Source organism: Lynx rufus, unplaced genomic scaffold, assembly GCF_022079265.1.
Source record: "Lynx rufus isolate CCGP_SWC_20201006 ecotype Redwood Valley unplaced genomic scaffold, mLynRuf1.p SCAF_24, whole genome shotgun sequence".
Lineage (NCBI taxonomy): Eukaryota > Metazoa > Chordata > Mammalia > Carnivora > Felidae > Lynx > Lynx rufus.
In genome coordinates, this window is record NW_025814839.1 from 8,848,183 (window position 1) to 8,862,518 (window position 14,336).

The window sequence follows — 14,336 nt, forward strand, 5'->3', positions numbered from 1 at the left end:
GGCTGGAACTGATTTATTAACTCCCCAGGACAGAGAGGGGCCTGGTACCAGTGGGTGCACAACTCGTGTTTATTGAATTAATCAACTCTCTCCTAGCACAGCAATCCCCAAATATCCCAGATAGTTGGAATCCAAACGGATGCATTTCCTGATTCTGGAAAATGAGGTGCCCAGGGTGAGAAGCAACTCAGTCAAGGTCACAGAGCAAAGCTTTAAAACAAAACCAACCTCCAGGATTTCAAGGACCTTTCTTTCTTCTGTTAGATAACTTAGGTTTTGTTTGTTTTTTCATCGCACGCAGTCAACAAGAGGCTAAAATTAAAAAAGAGAAAACTACCCAGGGTTCTCAAGAAGCTTAGCTGATCTCTTCCCTCCCCAGCGGGGACGGGGGATTCGGTGTCTGCAGCAAAGGATAGCCAGCAGTGACATTCTTTTATGGAGCGGCAGCTGGGCGAGGGACAGCAAAAACCGCTCTGACAAGGGACAGGGGTCAGGCAAAGGGACACTGGCGAAGGTCTCCACGCACAGAGCCAGCCCCCTCCCTCCTCAACCCCTCCCTGTGCCAGAGAACAGCTCGTTCCTGATGATGAATCCGAGTGGCTCCTGACTCCCTGGCATTGAAGAGGTCTTGGGAACTGGGAGTCCTCAGGTGGCTGGAGGCCAGAGAGATACGCAGGCCACTTTGAAGGCACTTCACTTCTACCCCGAAACCCACCTGCCCTCCTTCCTTCCCTAAGGCCTCCCCACAAAGCAGCCTGGATCGTCTTCTAGAAGGAAGGATGGAGGGTAAGTCATCTTCTGCCTACACCCTTTAAATAAAATCTGGATTCCTGCCGTGGCCCTGCAAGGCCCGGCCAAGCCTCATCCCTGTAGCTCTGAGTCCTACCTGGTGCCACTTTTCCCTTATTCATGGCATTCGGGCCACGGGGACATTTTTGCAGCTCTTTCCTGGGGCAGGGCCTTTGCACATGCTCCCCTCCCTCTGCCCAGCCAACTCTGCCCCATCTTCAGAACTCAGACACCTCGGACCCTTCAACCTCAACTTGCTCTCCTCTTGAACTTGCCGTATGGCTGCTGTGCCGCCGTTCTTTCCCTTCATGGCACTTGGTGCAACTCATTTCAGGTGTGCGTCTGTGTGGTTAACCCGTCTCTCCCGCGGAGCTATAGACTCCACGAGAACAGGGGCTGTGGCAGGCCGAGTGAGGCCACTCTGCCCAAGACGTCCACAACCTAATCCCTGGAGACTGTGACTACATCCGCTTCCATGACAAGGGTCCTTCCAAGAGGGAGGCAGACGGGTCAGAGTTAGAGTCAGAGACGCGATCACGGAAACAGAGGTGGGAGCGCGGTGGAGCTGTGTGCAAAGGAACGCAGGCAGCCGCTGGTGGCTGGGGAAAGGCAAGGAAGTGGATTCCTCCCTAGCACCTCAGGAGCAACCAGCCCTGTGGACACCAGTGAAACAGATTTTGGACTTGGGACCTCCATCACTGTAAGATAGCACTTCTGGGCTGTTTTTTCTTTTTAATATATGAGATTTATTGTCAAATTGTTTTCCATACAACACCCAGTGCTCATCCCAAAAGATACTTCTGGGCTCTTTTAAGCCACTAAGCTTGTGATGATTTGTTACAGCAGCCATTGGAAACTCAAACAGGGCATGTCTGGTGTGCATACGGCTCTATACCGAGTGCCTTGTATACCACGGGTACATAGTAGATGTTCAATAAACATGTCTTATGACGGATGCAGTCTGAGGGCCAGAAAATGACTTGAAGAGAAAAATCTGCAGCCTTGGGCAGTGCATGAATTTCAAGTCATTCACTCACTCACTCATGCATTCATTCATTCACCCAAAAAAACCCCATTTAATTAGTGCCTTAAGCTGTAGGCAATGTGCTGGCCTTCAGGTGTAGAAGTGTGAATGAAGCAGACATGTTTCCCAGTCTCACGAAGCGGAGAATTCTGACTGTCACAGAGGACATGGGTTAATAAATGAACAAAATCATGGGAAGGAGCACTGTGGAGTATAAAGACGGAATCAGGGCAGAGTGAAGGGAGGAAGCACACCCATAAGCCACCTGCCATGTCAAACATGGCCCCAGAGTTCAGAAGCAAGTGGCGGAGAACAAGGAGGTCAATCATAAATCCTACCAAGCCTGTGCCTGACGCGCTTCGTTTTCCAACTAAAAACCCTTCTTCCGTATGTCCTGAGGTCAACACGTGAGCCAGATGCCTGTTAACCCCATAGACCCTTCTGGAAAAGAATGTTCTAGGTATCAGTCAGTGCTGAGAACATTAGGATGCCTAGGCATTAGCCACAATAGTCTTCAAAAACCCAACATTTGGCAGGGAACCATAACCACGGCTGCCTTTCCCCTCAACAGAGGCTTGTAGTCAAGGGTGTGACGGGTGACTAGGACCTTGTGTGAACAAGACAGGCACTTGTCATTCTGAGGGAATTTTGCTAAAACCTCCTAAGTCGAGGGAGAAGGCCTGGCTGCTCTTCTGGAAGGTCCCATTTTGTTTTCCACTTCAATACTGCATTTTGTGATTATTGTTCAATTATAAAACGGGTGCGTTCCTTGGTACTCTATACACTGTAGCAAGGCATAAAATAAAATTTTTCTTCTTAGAAACAGCTGCCAGGAAGTTCTTGCAGGCTTTTTTGTGCATATACAAATAGACAAGTATATATACACATGCATATAAACATACGACTATATATGATTATTTTAGAATAAATAGGATTTTATCATACCAACTGCTTTGCAAACCACTTGTTTTCCCACCTACAACACACTGTGGATACCTTGCATGTCAGGATATCCACAGAGAACCACCCCATTCTTTTTAAGGGTGGCTGAATATTTGGTTATGTAGATATATTACAGTGTATTCAACCATTCCTCTCTTGATTGTATTTAACCATTCCCCACTTGGGTTGAGTCCAAAGTTTTCACTATCTCAATGAAATCCTTACGTACAGATCCCTGTACCCTATGCGAGCATATCTGTATATAAAGTCTTACAAGTCCTATCACTGGTCCACGGAACGTACCTATAAAACTTTGATAGACAATGTGAAATTACCTCCTCAAAAAGGATTAATTCGATCCCTGCTCTGAATGCCAGGGTATATGAGGATTTCATCTTGATTTCCGCAATTCGGATTACGCCCCTATTAATTAGCAGTGATGATGAGAAACTCCAGAAATGGTAGCCATGGCAACTTGTTATTCTTATGTTTATGTAATAATGGAACCAGCTGGCATGTGTCAAGACCTTCAGCGAGACACTCGCTCTGCTCAACTCGGTACATGTATGATGAGGTGTGGTCCTTCCACGATTCTATGGAGTAGATGCTTTTATCATTATCCCCATTTTACAGATGAGGAAACAGAGGCACACAGAGGTAACTGGTTTGCTCCAGCACGACGCCGAGACTGAGCAGTAGAGCTGGGATTTCAACCCAAGCAGCCCAGCTCCAGAGCTCATACTCCTAACTGCTGTTCTAAAGTGCCTGCCCTCGGAGGACTCCTCAGCCCACACCCCAAATGACGTCACTGTCATGAGATGCTCTGGAGTAGGTGCGGATCGCTGGCAGGCTAGCAGCAAACGGGCAAGGACCCGTCCTCGGGGACCCTGCCCCAAAGAGTGAGGGAGCTAAGGGAAACAGTGATCACCCTGGGTTAGCCAGGTCTCTCACCAGCAGAGTCCTCTAGGGACAGAAAGAGCTGTGGCACTCTGACATACAGGTCTCCCCTCAGAGGTCCCCTCCCAGCCCCTGGCCCATAAGGCAGCAGTGCAGCAGTTTCCGGGGAAATTCCCTGAAGTCAGTGTCTGGGAATGGGGTGGAGCAGGGGTAAGAAAGCGCCCAGACCCGCTTCCCCCCAGGTTTGGGGCGGGGGGAGGGTCATGGAGTGTCAAAGCGCCCTTTTTGCATTTGGACCATCCTGCAGGTGGCAGGGGGAGCACCCAGTCCGTGGACACAGCAGGCGGTTTTTGCCTAACTGACTCTGGGAGGCACTCGCTGGAATGATTCCAGCTGGTGACTCACATTATGGTCCTTGCTGGCTGCCCAGTGAGTGAGTGGTCCTCATACCAGACAGATACAAGACTTCCTCAGGCTTGAACGTTAACCAAAAAATCCCAATCTTGCAAGACTTCCAAATGTGTCCTCCTCCTATGGACTTAGCCCAGATCAAAACAGTGCGGGTAGGTGACAGCTTGTCCTTAAACAGGTAGTTGTATCTGGGTTTGGCCAGGTGTGGGTTTGGGCCTTCATCTGCCCACTGGTCACTCCGTCATGGCTGATGAGCCTCGGAAGTGTGACCCGTGACCGCAGGACCGGGGATTTTTCCCTCTGCATGAAACCTGCAGGCTTAGGTGGAAATCAGTCTCTAGATCAGCACTGTTCAGTGGAACTTTCAGCGATGATAAGAATGTTCTGTGCTTGCACTGTCCAATATGGCAGCCACCGGCCACCAGTGGCTAATTAAAATGTGGCTACCGTGGCTGAGGAATTAAAATTTTAACTATATTTAATTTTAATTCATTTCAATTTAAACGGCCACAGGGGGCTAGAGAGTACCAGAGGGAACAATGTCGTTCTAGACGCTGGTTCCATGGCCAAGCCAGACCTCATCCCACCGGCCTCCTTCCTGACATCAGCTGTGGTGCTGCAAATATGGCTGAGCTAGAAAATCCTTAGGGCCCTAGAAGAGGAAGTGGGCTGGGCAGGACCTCAGAAGAGGTAGGAAGACTCTTAGGTCTGGCCCACCTGAGCAGAGAAAGATCTCTTTCTTAAGTCGAGTGACAAAGGAGGCCAAGAAGCCAAAACATCTCATGAGTGGCTTCTCCAGCATCTCATAGCCCGGTGCTCAGTCTCAGATCCACAGCTACGTACTCTGGAATTTATGAGCTGGGAGAACCTTCTGGATCCTCTCATCCATCTCATCCTCTGAGATCAGATAAAGTAATATGTGGTGACTGACCTGAACATAGTAAGACTCACCCGCATCTCTTCAACCCATCGCCTTTAAGCGTGGACCGGCTGGACACGGCTCTGGTTCGAACCCATCCTCCCCTTCCCGCGGCCCCCGCGACTCCCCAAGTGCAAAGGTACCTGGCAGGTTGAAGTTCTTCTGCCTTGTGCACTGTGGGGAAGGGTGCAGGGGAGAAGGCGGCGTGGCACTGGGAGGGAGGGGGGGTGCTGGCGAGGAGGGCGTGGAGGACGTCGTGGATGAGGGGTTGCTGCTCGAGTCCGGCTGGTAAGGGACAGGGATGTGGTCCTGCGGAAAGAAAACGGGGCAGGGGACAGGGGCAGGCACAGATGCAGAGACACGTGAGTGAGAGTGAGCAAGCAGGAAGGAACCCCACCCCGGCATCCTTAGTCCCCCCCTTTCCTCAGCCACCAGAACCTTCCAAAGTCCCACCTGCTTCGTCATCCCCACCTGCAAGCTGGGTTGCATCCAGCTGTGGAAGGAACAGCTTCTGGCATCAATTTCCTGTCCGCTGTTTGGACTCCGGACTGAAAGGTTACCACATAATGAAAGCCACGGAGGCGACAGCCAAGCTCCCTGTGCCTTTTTGATTTTGGAAAGTCCCACGCCGAGGTGCCCAGAGTGCTCTTTCCATCCTAACACCTCTCCTCCCAAGTGTTTATTAAAGAATCGACAGCCTGGCTGCTCCAGAGAGAACGCGAAAGCATCTTCCCTCACGTGTCAGGCAGAGCCGGCGTGGCCTCTGCTGGGCCCCGAACCTGCTCTAAGCAAACCCGAAGACGGAACCCCCGCGTGCACCCTCAGGAGGGCCCTGGCGGCGGTGGGATCGGGAGCAGGGTAGTGGCTTGAATGGTGTCCCTCAAAAGACCTGCCCCCTGGGAAACTCAGAACGTGAGCCTATCTGGAAAAAAGGTCTTTGCAGATGTCATTAAGGTACAGATCTCAAGAGGAGATCATTCTGGATTCAGGTGGGTCCTGAATCCCATTCTAGGTGCCCTTATAAGAAATGGAAAATGAGGGACACACACAGAGGAAAAGACCCCATGAAGACAGAGATAGAGACTGGATTGTCGCATCTATAAGCCAAGGAACACTTAGGATTGCCAGAGCCACCAGAGGTTAAGGAAGAGGCATGGAATGGATCCTCGCTCAGAGCCTCCAAAAGGAACCAATCCCACACTAACACCTTGATTTCGGACTTCCGGCCTCCAGAACTGCGAGGGGGAAAAAAGGTCTGTTGTTTAAGCCGCCCAGTTTGTGGTCATTTGTTAAGGCAGCCCCAGGAAACTAAAACCAGCAGGAACCCGAGTCAGGCAAACCCAGATTCAAATCCCATAGCCACCCCTTCCCCATACATTCTGGACAAAACGCTTAACCTCTCCATCCCTCAGTTTTGCCTCCTGTAAAGTGGGAATAATGCCAGCAAACCTCAACATCATATAAAAGGGATTCCTGCCTCTCAATCCCAGCATCGCTGGAACTTTAATCTGTCCACTCACAAGACAGTGGTCACTTGGTCCCTCTATTACTCAGAGGTCCATCACTCTGACTGGTTCCGGGTGCCTGGAGATGGTTTTGTAGGACCTGGTTATTTTACAACAGGTACGTTTACCTGCCAAACTCCAGAGTCAGTGTGAGAAACACCAACCAGCATAGGAGGGCAAGAAGGGGGACAGGAAACAGGCATTCTCCATCAGATGCCCAATGGGTGCCTATGCTGTGATGTCACCCTCCCAGAGCCCACTCACTCCCCCTGCCTCCAAGTAAGTGACTTCACTTCTGGGAATTTCAGTCTCTCCTTGTCCCTCACACGGGCTAAGAACACCCACCTGCTGGGTCCGCTGTGAAGTTTCAATGAGGTTATGAATGTACCTACACCCCTCCCACTGGGCTGAGGCACTTTGTTGTCAACCAATGGTTGTGATTATGTTGACGACATAATTTGCAATTGAGCTTTTTATTTGGGATAACTGTGGATTCACATGCAGTTTCTTTAAAGTTTATTTATGGGGGGGAGGTGGTAGAGAGAGAATTCCAAGCAGGCTCTGAGCTGTCAGCACAGAGCCCAACGTGGGGCTCGATCTCATGAACCGTGAGATCATGACCTGAGCCAAAACCAAGAGTTGGACGCTTGACTGAGCCACTCAGGTGCCCCCATACGCAGTTTTAAGAAGTAGTAGAGATCTGGGGTGCCTGGGTGGCTCAGTCAGTTGAGTGTCCAACTTCAGTTCAGGTCATGATCTTGAGGTTTGTGAGTTTGAGTCCCGCATCAGGCTCTGTGCTGACAGCTCAGAGCCTGGAACCTGCTTTGGATTCTGTGTCTCCCTCTCTCTGCCTCTCCCCCACTTGCATTCTGTCTCTCTCAAAAATAAATAAATTGTTTTTCAAAAAAAGAAGTGAGGGAGATCTCATGCAGGCTTCACCAGCTTTCTCTGATGTTTGCATCTTGCAAAATGATAGCACAATATCACAACACAGATGGCGAGCGGATACAGTCCACATACAGAACATTTCCACCACCCCAGGGACCCCTCATGTTGTGCTTTTGTAGCCACCCCACTTCCTTCTCTGTCTCCTCACATGCCTCCCTCCCATCTTTAACCCATGGCACCACTAATCTGTTCCCCATTTCTATAATTTTGTCATTTCAAGAATGCTCTGTGCATGGAATCATCCAGTATGGAACCTTTTTGGATTGGCGCCTTTTTTTCCCCACTCAGAAAAACTATCTGGAGATGCATCCAAGTTGTTGAATATATCAATAGTTTGTTCCTTTTGATGGCTGAGTAGTATTTCATCACATGGATGTACCACAGTGTGTGTGACCATTCGCCCATTGAAGGACAGCTGGGTTGTTTCCCCTCCATGGCTACTGTGGATAAAGCTTCTATGAACATTCAGGTATAGGTTTTGTATGAACAAATGTTTATTTCTCTGGGATAAATGCCCAGGAGTGCAATTCCTTGACAGCACATTAACTGCCATGCTTAGTTTCAGTTTTGTATTTTTGTATTTTTATATTTTAATGTTTATGTATTTCTGAGAGAGAGACAGAGAGTGAGTGGGGGGAGAGGCAGAGAAGAGGAGACGCAGAATCCGAAACAGGCTCCAGGCTCCGAGCTGTCAGCACAGAGCCCGACAGGAGGCTTGAACTCATGAACTGCGAGATCATGACCTGAGCCGAAGTTGACTGCCCAACTGACTAAGCCACACAGGCACCCCAGTCATGTTTAGTTTTTAAAGAAGATGAGAGGGGCGCCTGGGTGGCGCAGTCGGTTAAGCGTCCGACTTCAGCCAGGTCACGATCTCGCGGTCCGTGAGTTCGAGCCCCGCGTCAGGCTCTGGGCTGATGGCTCAGAGCCTGGAGCCTGTTTCCGATTCTGTGTCTCCCTCTCTCTCTGCCCCTCCCCCGTTCATGCTCTGTCTCTCTCTGTCCCAAAAAAATAAATAAACGTTGAAAAAAAAAATTTTAAAGAAGATGAGAAAACCATTCTCCAGAATGGGTACACTATTTTACACCAACAATGTATGAGTGACTGATTTTCTCTGCATCCGAGCCAATGTTTGGTATTGTCACTATTTTCTATTTTAGCCATTCTGATAGTACAGTGACATTTCACAGTAGTTTTAATTTGCATTTTAATGGCTAATGATATTGAACATCTTTTCATGTGTTTACTTGCCATCTGTATATCCTCTTTGGTCTTGATTACTGTTAACTATATAATAAGCTTTGAAATTGGGCAGACTGATTCCTCCCACGTTATTCTTTTTCAAAACTGTTTTTAGTTATTCAAGTTCCTTTGCCTTTTCATATAACATTTAGAATAATTTTGTCTTCATCTACAAAAAAAATATTTTGCTGGGATTTTGATAGGAATTGGGCATCAATTTTGAGGAGAACTGACATCCTAACTATGTTGCATCTTCCAATCCATGAACATGGTATGCGTATCAGCTTCTAAATCAGAAAAACAGGAACAGGGGTTTATGTCTTTTGCCCATTTTGAGAAGTTTTTACCCATCATTTCTTGGAGAATTTTTTCAGCCCTGCCCTCTTTATTCTTTCCTTCAGCACTCTGATGACAGCAATGTTGGACCTTTTATTATTGTCCCAAGGGTCCCTGAGGTCCTACTCATTTTTTTTTTTAGTCAATTGTCTTTCTGTTATCCAGACTGTGTAATTTCTACTGTTGTATCTTCAAGCTCACATATTCTTTCCTCTGTCCCTCCATTCTGTCACCGAGTCTCCCCACTGAGTTTTTACTTTTAATTATTGCATTTCCTAGTTATATGTTCTGAAATTTTCATATGGATCCTCTTTATATCTTCTATTCATTTGCTGAGACTTTGTATTTCTTTGCAGTGATTTCCTACTTTTTTCGTGTGTTTCAAGAGTATTTGTAATTGCTTGCTGAAATAGTTTTATGACTGCTCTAACAATCTCTGTCAGATAATTCTGAAATCTCACTTGTCTCAGTGTTGGCATCTATGGGTTGTCTTTTTTCATTCAGTTTGAGATCTTTCTGGCTCTTGGTGTGACAAGTGATTTTTCACTGAAGCCTGGACATCTGGGTATTAAGTTGTGAGACTCTGGGTCTTACTTAAACCTTTGGCTTTAGCTGGCTTCCCGTGATCCTGCTCTAGCAGGGAAGAGGGCGTGTGCTGTCTTGTTATTCCCAGGTAGGGCCAGATGCCTAGGCCCTCTGCCTCTGTCGGCACCTGAGGACAGGAGGGGCTCCTAATTGTTGCTGGGTGGGGTGGGAATTCCAGCCCCTTCACAGGCCTCCACTGATACGCACTTTCTGGGAGAGGTACTATTTCTACTAAGAGGTACTATTACCATTCCCCATGTAGCCTTCACTGACACCAAGCACAACAGAATAGCCTCATTATTTGGGTGGTGGTAAAAGTTCTGACTCTCCACTAGGCTTCCACTGACCCTACCTCATCAGGTAGGGGTGCTACATTATTGCTGGATGAGGGGGCTCACAGTCCCCAACACCAACCAGGCCACTTCACATCTTCAAGGCTTGGGACATGCTGTTATTTTGACTTGGAATATCTGTCCATCCCTAGTCTGCCTAGAAGACACAGTTCATAGCTCCCCTCCTCTGGGAAGTTCCCCTGACCCTCTGCTCCACAAGGTCAAGCACATCGTTTGCTCCTGGTGCTGGCTCTTCCCACTCACTCGGCTTCAGCTGTTGCTTCTACCCAGTCGCTTCTCAGCCTACTTGTCTGTTTTGCCCTCTAGGCTGGGAGCTCCCTATTCCCAGCCACAGTGTGGTCCTTAAATAGATGGGTGCTAGATGAAGGAAAACAAGAAAGAAATGAAGGGAGGGAGACTTGGAGGGATGGAGAGAAGGAGAGAGGGAGGGAAATGTATATCTCTTCCTACTAGATGGTGTCATTCATCTTGGAATCTGCAGAACTTAGCACAGAAACAAAAACATAAGAGGTAGTAATAAGTGTTATATGAATGAGTGAATTAACAGAAAAGAAGGAGGATTGGAATGAGGAATTGCATTTATGGAGCAAGGAATTATCTCTACCTCCTTGAGGGAAGAATTTAGGTCTTTCTCATCTCTGCAGCTCAGGGCTGATGTGAATAAACGGAATCATTTCAAGAGACAGCTGCATATGGTGCCCACATTCCTTGGCCAAATTGCTACAACAGGAGGGGAAATTCCTTCTTTGGGTCAGACCGAGATCCATGGCCCAATGGGACCAGCAACGGGAGGTTGCATTCCATCGAGGGAAACTCAAACTCAAATCAGATCATTCCAGGAAGGGCTAGTGGCATAATTCCTCTTTCAGAGCACAGCTAAGATACAGAAACATCCTTCAGAGACCTCCCAGTCCAAATCCTTATTCTGTAGATGGGGACACTGGGACTTGGAGAGGGGGAGTGACTTACTGGTGTCATACAGAGAGTTAGTGGCCTGGGTCCTTACCCCCAGCCCAGCAGTAGAAGCACAGGTTGCCCCAAGTCACAAGAAACTCACATCTGACTCTGGGAATTGAACAAAAGCATGCTTATCTCCCATGTTCCCATTCCATTCCACCCAGTTGAGCACTGATCTGGACATGGTGGTGATGGTAACTGCCTCTCTCATGGACTTTTCCTAAGGAAACTGTCCCTACCCTCCAACCCAATAGACTGTGGTGAACAGACAGTCCTAAACAACCACACTTGTCTTATGACCTCCACGGCCCACCCCCAACACAGGACCACAGGTCCAAACAAGATGGCAGCTGGCCCATGACCATGATATGGAATGAAAAGATGAGCTGGCCGACAGCATCAGGCGCACAGGCAGAGACGAGATGAGGTTCAAAGAGAACAGAAGAGCCACGACAGGCCAGAAAACAAAGAAGCCAAGGTTATGAGAAATACATGGAGGCAGAAGCAATGACATGGAGAAGAGGGGAAGGTAGAGAACGAGACCAGTCAGCAGTAACAGACTGGAGCAGACCCAAGAAGAGCAGCTGAGTCACAATCATGATGGAAGAACAGGACAGTGATCCACAGTCCTGCTGGAGGTCCATGGAGCTGGCCCGAGTGCAAGGCCAACTGGAAAGGGCAAGCCGGCATGCAGCCATTTCGAATAGCGTCACTACAGCAGGTGCATCTTCAGCCTTGGACACCACTGCAGATACAGGGCTATAGCCTGGTCCCCCAAGGAGCTGGCAGATACTGCCGTTTCTTCTTCTCCTCTGCCTCCTCCCCCTCCCCCTCCTCCCTCTTCCTCTTTCTGCCTCCTCTTCCTCCTTCCGTTCCTCTTTCCCCCATCAAGCCATTCCCTGCCCTGACCATCCAGGGTCAGACTAAATCTGCATCTATTGACGCCTATCACTGCATCTACTCCTTTCCACAATCCCAGTCATAGCTGCTATTGTGCTGCCCCTTTAATGGGGGAGGAGGGGAAGGAACCAAGGTAGAGAGAGCTTGCTATGACCACACAGTCAGTGAAGGAACGAAGTTCGAAGGCTGGGCCTTCTGACTCCAAAATGCACACTCTAACTAACCATTACGTCGGGAGAAAAAGCCGGGCTTTTGTGAACTTGGATTGACTGAGCCAGACAGGAGAGGAGACAGAGCAATGAAAAGGGAGCCTTCAGACCAAATTGGCTCAGAAATCTATTGCACTAACCACATCATTGCCTGACAAAAAGAATCTGTGTGAAGCCAGTGAGAAGAGAAAGAGAGGAAAAAATAACCCGGCCCTGTGATAGATCCTGTCCACCCTCAAGTCAAAGCTGCTTTCTAAATAGAGGTTAATTTATTTCTCTTATCAAATTCTCCCGCTGGCAGACAAGCAGAACAATGTCACAGTCACTGATCTAGCTGACCCGTGTTTCTGTCCCATCTGATCAAGAGGCTCAGTATGCTGGCAAAGCCAGAGAGGAAGGTCTCGAGATGCTCTGAGCAGCTCGCCCCCTAAGATGTCACAAAGAAAAGGATGGGTTCTCTAGACATGCACGGTTACTTCTTAGGAACCGTGCCATTTGAGCCTCCTAAGCACCCCCAGAGGTGGGGATCCCTTCTTCTAGAGACCTATACGTATCTTATGCAAATAACAAAGAAAAAGTGGACCCGACCTAAGATCTGGATTGGAAACCCAAGATTTAAGCTGAAAACAGTATCTAGAATTTTCTGGATGCTTAACATGTGCCATGAACCGTACTAGATGCTTGTATGTGGATTACTTCATTTCATCCCCAAGACAACTCTCTGAGGCTGGTGCTCTTATTATAGGCACCGTGGACATTTTAAAACGTGGCCTCAAATTCCTTGGACTCCTCCCATCGGCAGGTGGTTTCTATGCCTCTTCCCCTTGAATCTGAGCAGGAGCGTGACAGCCCCTGTCAGTATGACAGAGCAGAACTGACACTACCGATCCTTGGCTAGTGACAAGCCAAGACAACGCACCAAGGTAATGCTAAGTTACAAAAGCCCAGGCAACTTCTGCCTTGTTGCTCAGTTGCTCGTCGAGCCCTGAGCTGCCAGGTGAGAAACCCAACCACCCTGAAGCCGCCATATTGTGAGGAAGCCCAAACCATAAGGCAAGTCCGCATGTAGATGCTTCCGCTGGGTCTCCGCTGAACCCGGTCTCTGATGCACCACAGGCAGACACTAGACAGGTGACTGATGACGACTTTAGCTCAGAGGCTGGCATGCTTTTTCTTAACATGGCCAAATAGCAAATATTTTAGGCTTTGTGAGCCATGTGGTCCCCGTTGGAACCACTCAATTCTCAATCATAGTGTGAAAGCAGCCGTGGACAATATGGGTGTGGCTCATGCCAATATAACTTTATTCACAAAAACAGGTGCAGGTGCTGGGCTGGTTTGGCCTGTGAGCCATAGTGTGCCAATCTCTGCTCTAGAAGATTCCAGCCCCTAGCTGTGTAAGTTTTCCCAGTTCAGTCCCCACAGTTTCCACAAACATAATTAAAAGGCTGTCGTGCTCCACTAAGTTTGAGGGGCTTTGCTGTGCAGCTGTAGATAACTGGAACGTACCCATTTCATATACAGGAAAACTGAGGCCAAGAGAAATTAGTGGCATGCCCTGAGGCTCACCGCTAGTAAGTGGGAGAAGCCAGGGCTGACTGCAAGGTTCGCCTGCCTTCAGAGGCCAAGCTCTCAACTGCTTAGATGACGCCACAAGGAGCCAGATGGTGAATGGCTGAGAGCTAGTAGTAAAAACGGTGGGTGATAGTGTGTGAGAGAAAGAACATATGGGCTTTGGTGGGGAGACGTACAAGGGGAGGTCAGAGACGGAGCGAGGGACCAAATTAGGCACGGTCTTGCAGGCTGCAGAAGGAGCTTGATTTGTTTTCTCAATGCAGTAAAGAGCCACTGGGTGGTTTTGAGGCAGAGGGGGACAGGATTCAAATTGCATTCATTAGGAATCACTCTGGCTGCTGTCTGGAGGATGGACTGGGGAGAAGCAATACTCTCTCCAGCCTTATGCAGAGAAGCTAGACAGAGCCTTGCCAGTGAGAGGTCACCGAGCCATCGTGACACTCATTTGGGTCCTGAACACAGGTGGTGACTTCCCACACGCTTGGATTGATTTGCACTTTACCCACCTTCAACACAGTGCACAGAAACACTGGGGAGTTTGAGAAATCACCTGTTGGCACGTGCAGGCTTTGCCTCCCACCATAAGGCTGCAAGTGTCCCTGGGAAGGTTCTGGTGCAGTCCAACCCACAGACCAAACACATGGAAATCACGCTGGAAATTTCCATGCCACAGTGGACAGGTGCATAGAGAGGCTGACCATCTGAGGACCAGCCAGAAGTCAATCAAACTGGCTGAGGCCCAGA

The 14,336-nt window shown here is 48.8% G+C and overlaps 1 protein-coding gene across 1 annotated transcript in view; it reads right to left on the minus strand.

Annotated features, from left to right (window-relative positions):
• Positions 1-14,336, minus strand: part of KSR2 (kinase suppressor of ras 2) — a 427,363-nt gene that overhangs the window by 68,720 nt on the left and 344,307 nt on the right. The window contains exon 10 of the mRNA XM_047088271.1: positions 5,126-5,291. Coding sequence (XP_046944227.1) covers positions 5,126-5,291 — 166 coding nt within the window. The remainder of the gene's footprint in view (positions 1-5,125; positions 5,292-14,336) is intronic.